The sequence below is a fragment of the Salmo salar genome, chromosome ssa27 (assembly GCF_905237065.1).
Source record: "Salmo salar chromosome ssa27, Ssal_v3.1, whole genome shotgun sequence".
In the NCBI taxonomy this organism is placed as follows: Eukaryota; Metazoa; Chordata; class Actinopteri; order Salmoniformes; family Salmonidae; genus Salmo; species Salmo salar.
In genome coordinates, this window is record NC_059468.1 from 11,306,742 (window position 1) to 11,324,165 (window position 17,424).

Genomic DNA, 17,424 nt, shown 5'->3' on the forward strand with positions numbered 1-17,424 from the left:
TAAAAAACATCATTTCAACAACATCAAGTATATGCCTAGTCTAATACAATGGCAATTAAAAACACCAAAAACGATTTAGTCCAATCAATCCGTGTGTGTGTGTGTGTGTGTGTGTGTGTGTGTGTGTGTGTGTGTGTGTGTGTGTGTGTGTGTGTGTGTGTGTGTGTGTGCAAAGAGAAAAACATGTTGACTCACCCTACTTGTTGACTCACCTTCCTCTCTTTCATGCTGGCAAAATGGTTAATGACTTTGTCATACAGTACTCCGCTGGACTTAAGTTCATGCAACACACACGGATTCTCTCTCTTGTCCACAGCTATTGTTTAGGCAGGTTTTAATCATTTTCAGACAGGAAAATGGCCTTTCAGCTGATGTACTTGTAACAAGGGATGGTGATCATCAGTTTCAGGAGCTTGCATACCTCGGGTATTCCTTGTGGCTCAGTTGGTAGAGCATGGTGTTTGCAACACCAGGGTTGTGGGTTCGATTCCCATGGGGGGCCAGTACAAAAAAAAATGTATGCATTCACTACTGTAAGTCGCTCTGGATAAGAGTGTCTGCTAAATGACTAAAATGTAAAATGTGGGTAAAGTGTTGGTCACGTAATTTTTCACGAGTGATTGCAGCAGCTCACCTGGTGGTATGCTGATGCCTCCTTCCACAAAGACTACCTGCAGCAAATGTTTCAACCTCTGGTTGTCAAAGAAAGGGTACGTCTGGAACGGCTGTGTGAATACTCTGTCAGGAAACCCCTCTTGCTTGGAGTACTCAGGAAATTACCCTTGATCAAGAACACAGAAGAAGTCGAGGCTCATCATGTTAGCAAACCTCTGGGTCATGTGTAGTATGATTCCATAGAGTATTTGAAAGTACAGTCATTTGGTATCTGTCCAGGAAGCCTGGGTCATTGTCAGCGCTGTCCCGGTGGTTGAGTCCCTGTTCATAGTCATCCCAGCCACGGCTGCTTCTTTTGCGTCTTTCATCTTCCATTCAACAGTCTGATCAGTGTTGTCATATATCCTTTGAAACTTTGCATCACTTCTAATGGCTTTCAATGCATTCAGTGTACTATCAACCCGTACACAAAAATGTCTTACATCAAGAGACTTGCTCTACAGGGCCTGAAACAGCGGTTCTGTGAGTCCAAAAATGATGACAGCTTTGCACACTCTTGGCATTCTCTCAACCAGCTTCACCTGGAATGCTTTTCCAACAGTCTTGAAGGAGTTCCCACATATGCTGAGCACTTGTTGGCTGCTTTTCCTTCTCTCTGCGGTCCAACTCATCCCAAACATTCTCATTTGGGTTGAGGTCGGGTGATTGTGGAGGCCAGGTCATCTGATGCAGCACTCCATCACTCTCCTTCTTGGACAAATAGCCCTTACACAGCCTGGAGGTGTGTTGGGTCATTGCCCCGTTGAAAAACAAATGATAGTCCCACTAAGCGCAAACCAGATGGAATGGCGTATCGCTGCAGAATGCTGTGGTATCCATGCTGGTTAAGTGTGCCTTGAATTCTAAATACAATACTAAATACAATACACTGACAGTGTCATCAGCAAAGAACCCCCACACCATCACACCTCCTCCTCCATGCTTCACGGTGGGAACCACACATGCAGAGATCATCCTTCACCTACTCTGCGTCTCACAAAGACACAGCGGTTGGAACCAAAAATCTCACATTTGGACTCATCAGACCAAAGGACAGATTTCCACCGGCCTAATGTCTATTGCTCGTGTGTCTTGGCCCAATCAAGTCTCTTATTCTTATTTGTGTCTTTTAGTAGTGGTTTCTTTGCAGCATTTTGACCATGAAGGCCTGATTCACATAGTCTCCTCTGAACAGTTGATGTTGAGATGTCTGTTACTTGAACTCTGTGAAGCATTTATTTGGGCTACAATCTGAGGTGCAGATAATTCTAATAAACTTATCCTCTGCAGCAGAGGTAACTCTGAGTCTTCCTTTCCTGTAGCGGTCCACATGAGAGCCAGTTTCATCATAGCGCTTGATGGATTTTGCGACTTCACTTGAAGAAACTTTAAAAGTTATTGACATGTTCCTGATTGACTGACCTTCATGTCTTAAAATAATAATGGGCTGTCGTTTCTCTTTGCTTATTTGAGCTGTTCTTGCCATAATATGGACTTGGTCTTTTACCAAATAGTGCTATCTTCTGTATACCAACCCTACCTTGTAACAACAAGGGACAACTGTTAATTCAAATGCATTCCAGGTGACTCTCATAAAGCTGGTTGTGAGAATGCCAAGAGTGTGCAAAGCTGTCATCAAGGCTACTTTGAAGAATCTCAAATATAATATATATTTTGATTTGTTTAATAATTTTTTGCTACAACTTGATTCCATATGTGTTCTTTCATAGTTCTGATGTCTTCACTATTATTCTACAATGTAGAAAATAGTAAAAATAAAGAAAAACCCTTGAATGAGCAGTTGTCCAAACTTTTGACTGGTACTGTACCTGTAAATATGGTGCTTGTCCCAAGGTGTTCAGTCATGGCAGTATCGAGCTCTGCAAATGCATTGACAAGTTCCTCAAAATGACCTTTGTTAAGGCTTGTTGCTGACTCGTCATGCCTCCTGAAGGCTTGCTCCTGCTGTCCCAGGTATATTATGTCGATTAACAGTTTCTTCAGAATGTCTCTGTTTTATTCACCTGTTCGTTGTGCCTCTGGACACTGATCACTGCGGCCTGGTCGAGAGCCTTTTTGATCCGGACTCGACCAAAGAGCTTTAGTTTCAGGCTCGCCATAATGTGTTTTTTAGATTTTCCATATCGGTCAAGGGACCTGCCCAGATTTGCAAGATCAGAAAAACCTGTGGTGGCCCAAGGGTTGTTGAGCAAACGTGCTCTTGTCAAATAGAAGGCATGTCCAGCAAAACTTGTTTTTTTACTTAGCACTCCCAGTTAGCCAGTCGTATTGTAATTCTCAGTGTTGAAAGATCGGATCCCACCCCTTGCTCCTCTCCCCTGCGCAATATCCAATTTCGGAGTCAGCCTCCCATTCACCTTGATTTTCAGTTGCTGCTCAAATGACAATTTTACAAAATCGTTTTGAACTAGAAACTCTAGATCCCTATCTCCATCCATAGCTAGCTACTGCAGGACACATTCCAGAAGCTGACAGTGACGTTTTGCTTTGGTGTGATTTGATTGGAATGAAGCTGAATCCAAACTGGCATCCCTTGACATTTTGATTTGCTGCTCCAAGACCATTCAGAGTTGAGCTCGCTTATTATTTTAGCCAAACGCTAGCTGGCTTCCCTTGCTATTGAATTCAATGTTATGGGCGGCAACATCATGTTATACTCTTTTTGACCAGACAGCATCAAATACATGGGCTACACATAGGCTACTGAGACAGAGGGGCGCTGCTTCCTCGCTTTGATGATTTCTCCATTGAGATATAGCCTTGCCACTTGCGAATTTAATGAAAATTATAAAACACAGAGAGACTTAAAAGTCATTATATGTATACTGTATATATATTTTTCTTAATATATTTTTTTAAGGGGAAGCTTGGCTTCCCTTGACATCCATGAATACACGTCACTGCTTTTACCTAAGTAATGAGTGTCACAAGCAAAACCACCAGGATAAATGTATGGGCTTGTCCTCCCAACTAGTGGGGGAATAGGTTGCTGAATATGGTACTGACGCCCATCCATTTTATTAGCGATTGAAGTTCAGATAAATGGGGAAGTACTGTAATATAAATATGCATACATACATTTGGGGGTGATGTTTCATAAATTATAGCATCTGAATTCTAGAATTGTTCAGAGGCAATTTTTCTGATTATATCCACTTTGTTTGTTTAATAAGACCGATCAGGTCCGGTTCCTCTGGTCATGATTTTTTGGTTTTGTGTCTGCGGCTGTGTGTGTGTGTGTGTGTGTGTGTGTGTGTGTGTGTGTGTGTGTGTGTGTGTGTGTGTGTGTGTGTGTGTGTGTGTGTGTGTGTGTGTGTGTGTGTGTGTGTGTGTGTGTGTGTGTGTGTGTGCGCCAAATCAAATTGTATTTGTCACATGCTTCACAAACAACAGGTGTGAACAACAAGGCAGAGAGAAGAAAATTGAAATAATATAAAAATATTAACACGAGGTATAAGTACAGAAGGAGTAATGATAACTTGGCTATATACATGGGCTACCACAACCGAGTCGATGTGCAGGGGTAAGAGGTAATTGAGGTAGATATGTACATATATGTAGGGGTAAAGTGACTAGGCAAACAGGATAGATGATAAACAGTAACAGCAGCTTATGTGATGAGTCAAAATACAGTGAGGGAAAAAAGTATTTGATCCCCTGCTGATTTTGTACGTTTGCCCACTGACAAAGAAATGATCAGTCTATAATTTTAATGGTAATTGTTTATTTGAACAGTGAGAGACAGAATAACAACAAAAAAATCCAGAAAAACGCATGTCAAAAATGGTATAAATTGTTTTGCATTTTAATCAGGGAAATAAGTATTTGACCCCCTCTCAATCAGAAAGATTTCTGGCTCCCAGGTGTCTTTTATACAGGTAACAAGCTGAGATTAGGAGCACACTCTTAAAGGGAGTGCCCCTAATCTCAGCTTGTTACCTGTATAAAAGACACCTGTCCACAGAAGCAATAAATCAGATTCCAAACTCTCCACCATGTCCAAGACCAAAGAGCTCTCCAAGGATGTCAGGGACAAGATTGTAGACCTACACAAAGCTGGAATGGGCTACAAGACCATCGCCAAGCAGCTTGGTGAGAAGGTGACAACAGTTGGTGCGATTATTCGCAAATGGAAGATACACAAAGAACTGTCAATCTCCCTCGGCCTGGGGCTCCATGCAAGATCTCACCTCGTGGAGTTGCAATGATCATGAGAACGGTGAGGAATCAGCCCAGAACTACACGGGAGGATCTTGTCAATGATCTCAAGGCAGCTGGGACCATAGTCACCAAGAAAACAATTGGTAACACACTACGCTGTGAAGGACTGAAATCCTGCAGCGCCCGCAAGGTCCCCCTGCTCAAGAAAGCACATATACATGCCCGTCTGAAGTTTGCCAATGAACATCTGAATGATTCAGAGGACAACTGGGTGAAAGTGTTGTGGTCAGATGAGACCAAAATGGAGCTCTTTGGCATCAACTCAACTCGCCGTGTTTGGAGGAGGAGGAATGCTGCCTATGACCCCAAGAACACCATCCCCACCGTCAAACATGGAGGTGGAAACATTATGCTTTGGGGGTGTTTTTCTGCTAAGGGGACAGGACAACGTCACCACATCAAAGGGACAATGGACGGGGCCATGTACCGTCAAATCTTGGGTGAGAACCTCCTTCACTCAGCCAGGGCATTGAAAATGGGTCGTGGATGGGTATTCCAGCATGACAATGACCCAAAACACATGGCCAAGGCAACAAAGGAGTGGCTCAAGAAGAAGCATATTAAGGTCCTGGAGTGGCCTAGCCAGTCCAGACCTTAATCCCATAGAAAATCTGTGGAGGGAGCTGAAGGTTCGAGTTGCCAAACATCAGCCTCGAAACCTTAATGACTTGGAGAAGATCTGCAAAGAGGAGTGGGTCAAAATCCCTCCTGAGATGTGTGCAAACCTGGTGGCCAACTACAAGAAACGTCTGACCTCTGTGATTGCCAACAAGGGTTTTGACACCAAGTACTAAGTCATGATTTGCAGAGGGGTCAAATACTTATTTCCCTCATTAAAATGCAAATCATTTTATAACATTTAGGACATGCATTTTTCTGGATTTTTTTGGTTGTTATTCTGTCTCTCACTGTTCAAATAAACCTACCATTAAAATTATAGACTGATAATTTCTTTGTCAGTGGGCAAACGTACAAAATCAGCAGGGGATCAAATACTTTTTTCCCTCACTGTAGTTAGTACAAAAAGGGTCATTGCAGATAGTCTGGGTAGCTATTGTTTAACTATTTAACTAACTATTTAGAAGTCTTATGGCTTGGGGGTAGAAGCTGTTCAGGGTCCTATTGGTTCCAGACCTGGTGCATCGGTACTGCTTGTCGTGCGGTAGCAGAGTGAACAGTCTATGACTTTGGTGGCTGGTCTTTGACAATTTTTAGGGTCTTCCTCTGACACTGCCTGGTATAGAGGTCCTGGATGGCAGGGAGCTTGGCTCCAGGGATGTAATCGGCTGTACGCACTACCCTCTGTAGCGCATTGTGGTCAGATGCCAAGCAGTTACCATACCAAGTGGTGTTGCAGCCAGTCAAAATGCTCTCACTGGTGCAGCTGTAGAACTTTTTGAGGACCTGAGGGTCCATACCAAATCTTTTCAGCCTCCTGAGGGGTAAGAGGTATTGTTATGCCCTCTTCATGGCTGTGTGGACCATGGTAATTCCTTTGTGATGTGGAGGGGACTAAACATTCACTGCTGAGGGGCCCACATGTTGAGGTCAGTGTGACAGATTTGTTGTTGCCTACCCTCACCACCTGGGTGCAGCCCTTCAGGAAGTCCAGGACCCAGTTGCAAAGGGATGTGTTTAATCCCAGGGTCCTTAGTTTAGTGATGAGCTTGGAGGGCACTATTTTCTTTCAATTTTTATTTTACTAGGCAAGTCAGTTAAGAACAAATTCTTATTTTCAATGACAGCCTCAGAACAGTGGGTTAGCTGCCTTGTTCAGGGGCAGAACGACAGATTTTTACCTTGTCAGCTCAGGGATTTGATCTTGCAGCCTTCAGTTACAAGTCCAACGCTCTAACCACTAGGCTACCTGCCACCCATTCAACTATGCTGTTGAATGCTGAGCCGTAGTCAATCAACAGCGTTCTCACGTAGCTGTTCCTTTTGTCCAGGTGGGAAAGGGCAGTGTGCTGTGCAATAGAGATTGCATCATCTGTGGATCTGTTGGAGTGGTATGATGGTATTGATGTGAGCCATGACCAGCCTTTCAAAGCATTAAATGGCTACAGATGTGAGTGCTATGGAGCGATAGTCATTTAGACAGATTACCTTGGAGTTCTTGGGCACAGGGACTATGGTGGTCTGTTAACCTGTTTAAAGGTCTTACTCACATTGGCTATGGAGAGCGTGATCACACAGTCGCCTGGAAGAGCTGGTGCTTTCATGCATGGTTCAGTGTTGCTAGCCTCGAAGTGAACATAGAAGGTATTTAGCTTGTCTGGTAGGCTTGCGTCACTGCTGGGTTTCCCTTTGTAGTCCGTGATAGTTTGCGAGCCCAACTACATTCGACGACCGTCAGAGCCGGTGTAATAGGATTCGATCTTGGTCCTGTATTGAGGCTTTGCCTGTTTGATGGTTCATTGGAGGGTGTAGTGGGATTTCTTATAAGTGTCCAAATTAGTGTGCCGCTCCTTGACAGCTCCAGCTCTAGCCTTTAGCTCAGTGTGGATGTTGCCTGTATTCCATGGATTCTGGTTGGGATATGTACGTACAGTCACTGTGGTTACCACGTCGTCGATGCACTTATTAATATAGCTGGTGACTGATGTGGTAAACTCCTCAATGCCATCGAACATGTTCCAGTCTGTGCTAGCGAAACAGTCCAGTAGCTTAGCGTCATCGGACCACTTCCATATTGAGCACGTCACTGGTACTTCCTATTTGAGATTTTGCTTGTAAGAAGGAATCAGGAGGATAGAGTTATGGTCAGATTTGCCAAATGAGGGCGAGAGAGCGCTTGTATGCATCTCTGTGTGTGGAGTAAAGGTGATCTAGAATTTTTTTTGCTTCTAGTTGCACAGGTGACATGCTGGTAGAAATTAGGTAAAACTGATTTCTGTTTTCCTGCATTAAAGTCACCGGCGACTAGGAGCGCCACCTCTGGGTGAGCATTTTGGTAATTGTATAGCGCCGTCTCCTCCTTCTTCGAGTGTCGGGGATTTGGGCCTGGTCCGGGATAATCAATATGTCTTTCGCCTCCGACTCATTGAAATAGAAGACCTCGTCCAAATAGAGGTTAGTGATAGCTGTTCTGATGTCCAGAAGTTATTTTTGGTCATAGGAAACAATGGCAGAAACATTATGTACAAACAAAGTTAAGATCAGTGCCAAAAAATTCACAAAATAGCACAAATGGTCAGGAGCCTGTAAAACATCTGCTATTCCCTTCAGCACCATCGTGTGTGTGTGTGTGTGTGTGTGTGTGTGTGTGTGTGTGTGTGTGTGTGTGTGTGTGTGTGTGTGTGTGTGTGTGTGTGTGTGTGTGTGTGTGTGTGTGTGTGTGTGTGTGCGTGCATATTCATTAAAGTGACCACTAATGACTGTCACCCCCAGGTACGCCGGAGTCTCGGCTCTGGTCCCCACCCACTACTACGTAGTGATCACCAACTGTCAGGATGTCAACCAGACGGCCGAGGTGTGTGACGGCCCCCTCAATGTCTTCTCCTTCCTCTTACCCCACCGCTCAGATAATGACGAGAGCTGCAAGGTAATTCGCTCACCACATGGGGGCACAATTGTCTATGACTAGCTTTCTGCTTGAAGAAGCCTACATAAGAAATTGTCATTCACCGCAGATCAAGGATCAGGTTATGAAATTGGATGAAATAGTATCTGACCCTGTATGAGTGGTTATGTGTAACTTGGTACTGGCTCCATCACTCTTCCCCATGGCTGGGACTCTCTATATTCAATTACAGTTGCTTTAACCACATGGCAACCTATAAAAATAGAATTCAACCTCAAGAGTGCGTATTTATTTCACAGAACGATACCACATAACTAAAAAGCTATTTACTTAGAAATTACATGGCAAAGATTGGTATTTATGTGAACTAATTCAACTGACGATATTCCTTTGTCATACTCTTGGCACCACATGATACTTTCATGCTGATGAATTCTTAAGAATCTTAGAAATCACTTCAAGGGAACAGTTAAATGGTGTAGGGGGAAGTACTTTGTTGTTTCCAGTGCACAGTCCTTGAGTCAACTCTGCATCTAACAACCTTTACTACAGTTTCTTATGTTCAGACTTCCATTCATGGGACATCCCTTGCCCTACTGAATTATTGGTGTGACATTTAGAATGAATACAGATGACTATCTCTGTAGGCTACTTGTCACTCTTCTCACTAAACGTTTGCCACACAAACTCATAAAGGGCCTGATTCAGGGCCGAGATAAGCACACACAACTCTGACCTTCACGTTAATGACTTAATGTGCAGATGATACATTAAGTTTGAAACTGAATTTCTTTGAAGTTTGATTAGGATATATTAAGCTTTGCATTGTCAGCAGAGGATGGCATTTATTGCAGCCGTCTGTGTCAGTTCAAATGTCACATTACAGTGCCTTCGAAAAGTATTAAGACCGCTTGAATTTTTCCTCATTTTGTTATATTACAGCCTTATTCTAAAATTGATTTTTTTTTAAATGTCCTCAGCAATGTACACACGATACCCCATAATGACAAAACGAAAACAGGTTTTTAGAAATTTAATAAACAGAAATACCTTATTTACATAAGTATTCAGACCCTTTGCTATGAGACTCGAAATTGAGCTCAGGTGCATCCTGTTTCCATTGATCATCCTTGAGATGTTTCTACAAATTGATTGGAGTCCACCTGTGGTAAATTCAATTGATTGGTCATGATTTGGAAAGGCACCCACCTGTCTATATAAGGTCCCACCGTTGACAGTGCATGTCAGAGAAAAAACCAAGCCATGAGGTTGAAGGAATTGTCCGTAGAGCTCCGAGACAGGATTGTGTCGAGGCACATATCTGGGGAAGGGTACCAAAACATTTCTGCAGCATTGAAGGTCCCCAAGAACATAGTGGCCTCAATCATTCTTAAATGGAAGAAGTTGAGCTGGCTGAGCAATCGGGGGAGAAGGGCCTTGGTCAGGGAGGTGACCAAGAACCCGATTGTCACTCTGACTGAGCTCTAGATTTCGTCTGAGCTCTGGGAGAACCTTCCAGAAGGACAATCATCTCTGCAGCACTCCACCAATTAGGCCTTCATGGTAGAGTGGCCAGATGGATGCCACTCCTCAGTAAAAGGCCCATGACAGCCCGCCTGGAGTTTGCCAAAAGGCACCTAAAGACTCTCAGACCATGAGAAACAAGATTCTCTGGTCTGATGAAAGCAAGATTGAACTCTTTGGCCTGAATGCCAAGCGTCACGTCTGGCGGAAACCTGGCACCATCCCTACGGTGAAGCATGGTGGTGGTAGCATCATGTTGTTGGGATGTTTTTCAGCGGCAGGGATTGAGAGACTAATCAGGATCAAGTAAAAGATGAACCGAGCAAAGTACAGAGATCCTTGATGAAAACATGCTCCAGAGTGCTCAGGAACCCAGACTGGGGTGAAGGTTCACCTTCCAACAGGTCAACGACCCTAAGCAAACAGCCAAGACAACGCAGGAGTGGCTATGGGAAAAGTCTCTGAATGTCGTTTAGTGGCCCAACCAGTGCTCAGACTTGAACTCTGGAGAGACCTGAAAATAGCTGTGCAGCAACGTTCCCCATCCAACCTGACAGAGCTTGAGAGTCTGCAGAGAAGAATGGGAGAAACTCCCCAAATACAGGTGTGCCAAGCTTGTAGCGTCATACCCAAGAAGACTCAAGGCTGTAATCTCTGCTAAAGGTGCTTCAACAAAGTACTGAGTAAAGGGTCTCAATACTTATGTAAATGTGATATTTCAGTTGTTTATTTTTAATACATTTTCAAGCATTTCTAAAAACCTGTTTTCGCTTTGTCATTATGGGGTATTGTGTGTAGATTGACGAGGGAAAAAAACAATTGAATCAATTTTAGAATAAGGCTGTAACGCAACAAAATGTGGAAAAAGTCAAGGGGTCTGAATAGTTTCCAAAAGCACTGTATGTTATGAATTCCCTGCCAGTGACAGTTTTTTGGTTGCATAGTATAGTTATTTAGCAGACACTCTTATCCAGAGAAACTTACAAGAACAATTTGGGTTATGTGCCTTGGTCTTTCATTAGTGTTTATGAGCATGATCACTTATCTGTTTGCGACCTTTACTAAACGTACTGTAATTGGTCATCTGAGGCTACATGACCATCACCACTTATCCCACGGTATCAGTTTATGACTTCTTGTCTATCTGTGTTGAACCATGACCTTGTCTTGTGACAGTCTTATGGTGAGTTTCCTTTGAATGTAGATATGCTTGTTTTGGTAACATCATTGTAATTTCCGCTCTTTCGAAATTGATGACCATGTAGTGTAGTCTTTTGAAATGCTTTCTATAAATGATACAAAGAGATTGAATGAGCCAGGTGATGATCATAATAATGTCAGAATTACATATGATTTATATGTAACATACAGTACCAGTCAGTCAAAACTTACTCCTACTCATTCCAGGGGTTTTCTTTATTTTTACTATTTTCTACTTTGTAGAATAATAGTGAAGACATCAAAACTATGAAATAAGACAAATGGAATTGTGTAGTAACCAAAAAAGTGTTAAACAAATCAAACTATTTTTTATATTTGAGATTTTTCAAAGTAGCCACCCTTTACCTTGACAGCTTTGCACACTCTTGGCATTCTCTCAACCAGCTTCATGAGGTAGTCAGCTGGAATGCATTTAAATTAAAAGGTGTGCCTTGTTAAAAGTTAATTTGTGGAATTTATTTCCTTCTTAATGCGTTTGAGCCAATCATTTGTGTTGGGACAAGGCAGGGGTGGTATACAGAAGATAGCCCTATTTGGTAAAACTATGGCATACTATGGCAAGAACAGCTCAAATAAACAAAGAGAAACGACAGTCCATCATTACTTTAAGACATGAAGGTCAGTCAATCTGGAAAATGTCAAGAACTTTGGAAGTTTGTTCGAGTGCAGTTGCAAAAACCATCAAGCGCTATGAGGAAACTGGCTTTCATGAGGACCGCCATAGGAAAGGAAGACCCAGAGTTACCTCCGCTGCAGAGGATAAGTTCATAAGAGTTACCAGCCTCAGAAATTGCAGCCCAAATAAATGCTTCACAGAGTTCAAGTAACAGACACATCTCAACATCAACTGTTCAGAGGAGACTATGTGAATCAGGCCTTCATGGTCTAATTGCTGCAAAGAAACCACTACTAAAGGACACCAATAAGAAGAAGATGCTTGCTTGGGCCATGAAACATGAGCAATGAACATTAGACCGGTGGAAATCTGTCCTTTGGTCTGATGAGTCCAAATGTGAGATTTTTGGTTCCAACTGCCATGTCTTTGTGAGACGCAGAATAGGTGAACGGATGATCTCCGCATGTGTGGTTCCCGCCGTGAAGCATGGAGGAGGAGGTGTGATGGTGTGGGAGTGCTTTGCTGGTGACACTGTCAGTGATGTATTTAGAATTCAAGGCACACTTAACCAGCATGGCTACCACCGCATTCTGCAGCGATACACCATTCCATCTGGTTTGCACTTAGTGGGACTATCATTTGTTTTTCAACAGGACAAGGACCCAACACACCTTCAGGCTGTGTAAGGGCTATTTGACCAAGAAGGAGAGTGATGGAGTGCTGCATCAGAGGACCTGGCTTCCACAATCACCCGACCACAACCCAATTGAGATAGTTTGGGATGAGTTGGACCGCAGAGTGAAGGAAAAGCAGCTAACAAGTGCTCAGCATATGTGGGAACTCATTCAAGACTTTTGGAAAAGCATTCCAGATGAAGCTGGTTGAGAGAATGCCAAGAGTGTGCAAAGCTGTCAAGGTAAAGGGTGGCTACTTTGAAGAATCTCAAATATAAAATATATTTTGATTTGTTTAACACTTTTTTTGGTTACCACACGATTCCATATATCTTATTTCACAGTTTTGATGTCTTCACTATTATTCTACAATGTAGAAAATAGTAAAAAATAAATAGAAACCCTTGAATGAGTACTGTAGGTGTGTCCAAACTTTTGACTGGTACTGTACGTACATCAAAATCTCATCTTGACTTGTGGTGGTCCTGCAGAGCTCAGACGACGAGTCGCAGTGGGTGGAGGAGCTGCTGAAGTTGCACACAGCGCGGGTCAGAGATGTGGAGATCCTCACAGGGCTGGACATGTACCGCTCCACAACCCTGAACTACACCCAGACCCTCTCCCTCAAGACCTTCCTGCACACCTTTGAGAGTGACACCTAAAACAGACACACACAGACTCACTCTTACTGTATCTCTGTATTGTTTTCCCTCTCTTCTCAATCTTGTTACTGTGTTTCACTTCCCCTCTCTGTCTCTCCCCTCTCTGTCCTACTGGGCACAGACGCCAATTCAACTTCTACTCCACATTGGTGCAATGTCATTTCATTGAAATTATGTGGAAACAACGTTGATTCAACCAGCGTGTGCCCAGTGGGGTCTCTCTCTCTCCCCAGTACATCTCTGATCTTTAGGTGTATATTTGTATACAATTTGTCATATTTATTAGGTAGAAGATCATAATGCTACCACTTAGTCACACTAATTCAGAGAGCTCTTGTGTAGAAGTGGAATTAGACTTTTGTTGTGTGTGGTTTGAGAGAAAGTGTTGTGTCGTGAATGGAGTGTTTGTTTTGGGGAAGTGGAGTAATGGGTTGGATTAGGTAATGGGCCCTTTTGGTTGCAGGAAGATGATTTCATATCTCTTAATGCCGCTCAGTGATGATGTACTATAGCCTGAAGTATCTGTGTAATTCGTGTGAAGACATTATTGCCACCTCCTACACCTACATAAGGTTTACATAAGGATGACAGAGCAAATGTTATAAACAGTCGAGGCATCAACGACAACTTTCTGTAATACTTTATTGGTGACACAAAGCGTTGTTCAGGTTAGCTAACAGGCTAGTGCATTGGTGTTATGGGTGTTATAAGTGCTAAGTCAGTTGTTATAAGATCTTATGACTGTGTTATAACATAACTTTAACAACCGGTATATGATGTTTATGACAGTGTTAAGTAGGCCTTATGACAGTGGAGTCAAGTGCAAGGATTGGCTGTTTGGCATTGAGCGTACTGTACTAAATCTATTACTGCCCTGCTTGCAGCACACTTAACTCAGTCAAAGTCATAGAGATTCATCACAATTAACAATCATTTTCATGTCACTTAATACAAGCTCCATTGACGGCCTCAAATGGTTGATATGTATGTTGATGGTATCTGGATATGTTTATCCCTTCTAAATTGTGTATTATTAACATGTGGCAAGGTTCTGATCAGAATAAATTCTTATAATATTGCAGGTGACCATTTGAGTCATTTTTTGCCACAGTAACCATTCATCTTGTCAATCATTTAACCTTGGCTGTAGTATTTGGAGTAAGACCAAAACGCTAAGTTTAAAAAGTGTGTTTTCTTATGCTATACTTGTCTGTTTATCCATGAGGAATAATTGTGGAAGCTACGCACTAAAATCTGGGTGGTTGTTATTTCAGATTTAGATGACAGTGGCTCTGCAAAGTGTTTTTCCAGATCATTTACAAATCTTAATTCCCTCCTTCAGTGGAATCATAGCTGGATTAGGCTACTGTTTAGATTATGCTTTGAAGGGAAAAAAATTGATTCAGTCTTTACACTGATCTTACATACAGAGACTCAAACGTTTTCTTAAAGTTCCAAAGTCAGTGGTTATGAACGATTTATTGACTTTTAAATTTTTATTTGTTTTTTTGTAATTTAGCAGACATTCTTATCCAGAGCGACATACAGTTAGTGCATTCATGTTAAAATAGCTAGGTGGGACAAGCACATATCACAGTCATAGTAAGTACACTTTTCCTCAATAGAGTAGTTATCAGCAAAGTCAGAGCTAGGAAAGGGAGGGGGGGGGAGTCAAGTGCAAGTGTTGGTTCAGGATTTTGTTTTGGGGGGGGGGGTCTAGGTGAGGAGGGGGATTATTTAAGATACTCTTTAAACAGGTAGGGTTTCAGGTGCATTCGGAAGATGGGCAGGGACTCTGCTGTCCTAGCTTCAGGGGGAAGCTGGTTCCACCACTGGGGTGCCGGGACAGAGAAGAACTTGGACTGGGCTGAGCGGGAGCTGCACTCCTGTAGGTGAGGGAGGGCCAAGAGACCTGATGTACCAGAACGGTGCTCGGGTTGGGGTGTTGGGTATGAGCATAGCCTGAAGGTAGGGAGGGGCAGTTCCTCCAGAGCAACATACAGTTAAAAAAATAAAATAACACTGTCATTTTTGCATCCATAGCTCTGTATATGAATTTGAGGGTGGTTACAGTACATTTCTCCAGCCCCATCCCACAGCTTTTCACTGAAACAGGGGCATGACACGTCCTGTCCAGTAAATGGGCTGTTTGTTATTGTAGTGTGGTCAGGGGGTGTTTGTTTAGTGTGGTTCGAGGTTGTTTGGGTTATATTCTATGTTAGTGTATTTCTATGTTATTTCTAGTTGGTCTATTTCTATGTGGTGTTTATTAGGTTCACCTTCAATTGGAAGCAGCTGCTTCTCGTTGCCTCTGATTGAAGGTCCTTTTTATAGGGGTGTTTGTTCGATGGGGGTTTGTGGGTAGTTATTTCCTGGTTTAGTGTTTGTTGCACCTGACGGGACTGTTTGGAGTCGGTTGTTTTTTGTATACGTGTTTCTTTTGTTTTTCCTTCTTCAAATAAAAAAGAAGATGAGTATACATTTTCCCGCTGCGTTTTGGTCCACTCCTTACGACAATCGTGACAGAACTACCCACCACAAATGGACCAAGCAGCGGAGGAAGGAGCAGCAGGAGGAATATAAGGATTCATGGACATGGGAGGAAATCCTGGACGGGGCAGGACCATGGCACCAGGCTGGGGAGTACCAGCACCCTAAGGAGGAGCTGGAGGCAGCCAAGGCAGAAAGGCGCAATTACGAGGCGTTATACGCGCCGATTGGCAAGTGGCGAGAGGCAGCCCCAATAAAAAAAAATTGGGGGGGGGGGGCACACGGGGAGAGTGGCTAGGTCAGGTAATAGACCTAAGCCAAGTCCCCGTGCTTATTATGAGGAGCAACAGATCATGAGAGCATCGGTGGATGCGGAAGTGCGCACGATCTCGCCCATGCGCACGCACAGTCCGGTGCGAGCGATCCCAGCCCCTCGCAAGTACCGTGCTAGAGTGGGCATCTAGCCGGGTAGGAGTATGCCTGCACAGCACATCTGGTCACCAGTGCGCCTCCTAGGCCCAGGCTACCCTACGCCTGCTCTACGCACGGCAGCCATCAGGCCTCTGCACAGCCCAGTTTGCCCTGTGCCAGCACTCCGCTCGTGCAGAGCTACTGTTACCATCCAGCCAGGACGGGTTGTGTAGATGGTGCGCTCCAGACCGCCGGTGCCTACTCATGACCCAGTGTATCCAGTTCCCGCTCCTCGCACTAGCCTTGGGGTGCGTGTCTCCAGTCTGGTACCTCCAGTACCAGCCCCACGCACCAGGCCTCCAGTGCGTCAGCCCAGTCCAGTTCGTCCTGCTCCTGGCACTAGCTCTGTGTTGCGTGTCCCTAGTCTGGAGCCTCCAAAGCCAGCCCCACGCATCAGGCCTTCAGTGCGCAGTCCCCGTCCATAGCTTCCGACGACAGTTTCCCGTCCATAGCTTCCGACGACAGTTTCCCGTCCAGAGCTTCCGACGACAGTTTCCCGTCCAGAGCTTCCGACGACAGTTCCCCGTCCAGAGCTTCCGACGACAGTTCCCCGTCCAGAGCTTCCGACGACAGTTCCCCGTCCAGAGCTTCAGACGACAGTTCCCCGTCCAGAGCTTCAGACGACAGTTCCCCGTCCAGAGCTTCCGACGACAGTTCCCCGTCCAGAGCTTCCGACGACAGTTCCCCGTTCAGAGCTTCCGACGACAGTTCCCCGTTCAGAGCTTCCGGCGACAGTGCCCCGTCCAGAGCTTCCAGCGACAGTACCCCGTCTAGAGACGGCCCACAGTCCAGAGCCTGCAGAGACGGCCCACAGTCCGAAGCCTGCAGAGACGGCCCACAGTCCGGAGCCTGCAGAGACGGCCCACAGTCCGGAACCTGCAGAGACGGCCCACAGTCCGGAGCCAGCAGAGGCGGCCCTCCAGTCCGGAGCGAGCAGAGGCGGCCCTCCAGTCCGGAGCGAGCAGAGACGGCCCTCCAGTCCGGAGCCAGCAGAGACGGCCCTCCAGTCCGGAGCCAGCAGAGACGGCCCTCCAGTCCGGAGCCAGCAGAGACGGCCCTCCAGTCCGGAGCCAGCAGAGACGGCCCTCCAGTCCGGAGCCAGCAGAGACGGCCCTCCAGTCCGGAGCCAGCAGAGACGGCCCTCCAGTCCGGAGCCAGCAGAGACGGCCCTCCAGTGACGCGCATCAACCCGAGGTCTCCAGCGACGCGCATCAGCCCGAGGTCTTCAGCGATGCACCTTAGTCCAGAGACTTCCGGAGGGGTAAATAATAATAAGCAGTTAGCGGGGGTGGACAGGTTAGGTTGGGGAGTAAGGCCGGAGCCTGATCCACCTCCGTAGTAGGAGGT

At 44.8% G+C, this 17,424-nt stretch overlaps 1 protein-coding gene across 1 annotated transcript in view; it reads left to right on the forward strand.

Annotated features, from left to right (window-relative positions):
* The window catches only part of enpp2l (ectonucleotide pyrophosphatase/phosphodiesterase 2-like), a 33,114-nt gene extending 18,919 nt beyond the window's left edge, over positions 1-14,195 (forward strand). Inside the window, exons 24-25 of the mRNA XM_045709263.1 lie at positions 8,287-8,440; positions 12,946-14,195. Of these exons, the coding sequence (XP_045565219.1) occupies positions 8,287-8,440; positions 12,946-13,116 (325 nt within the window). The 3' untranslated portion in view covers positions 13,117-14,195. The remainder of the gene's footprint in view (positions 1-8,286; positions 8,441-12,945) is intronic.
* The last annotated feature ends 3,229 nt before the right edge of the window (positions 14,196-17,424 follow it).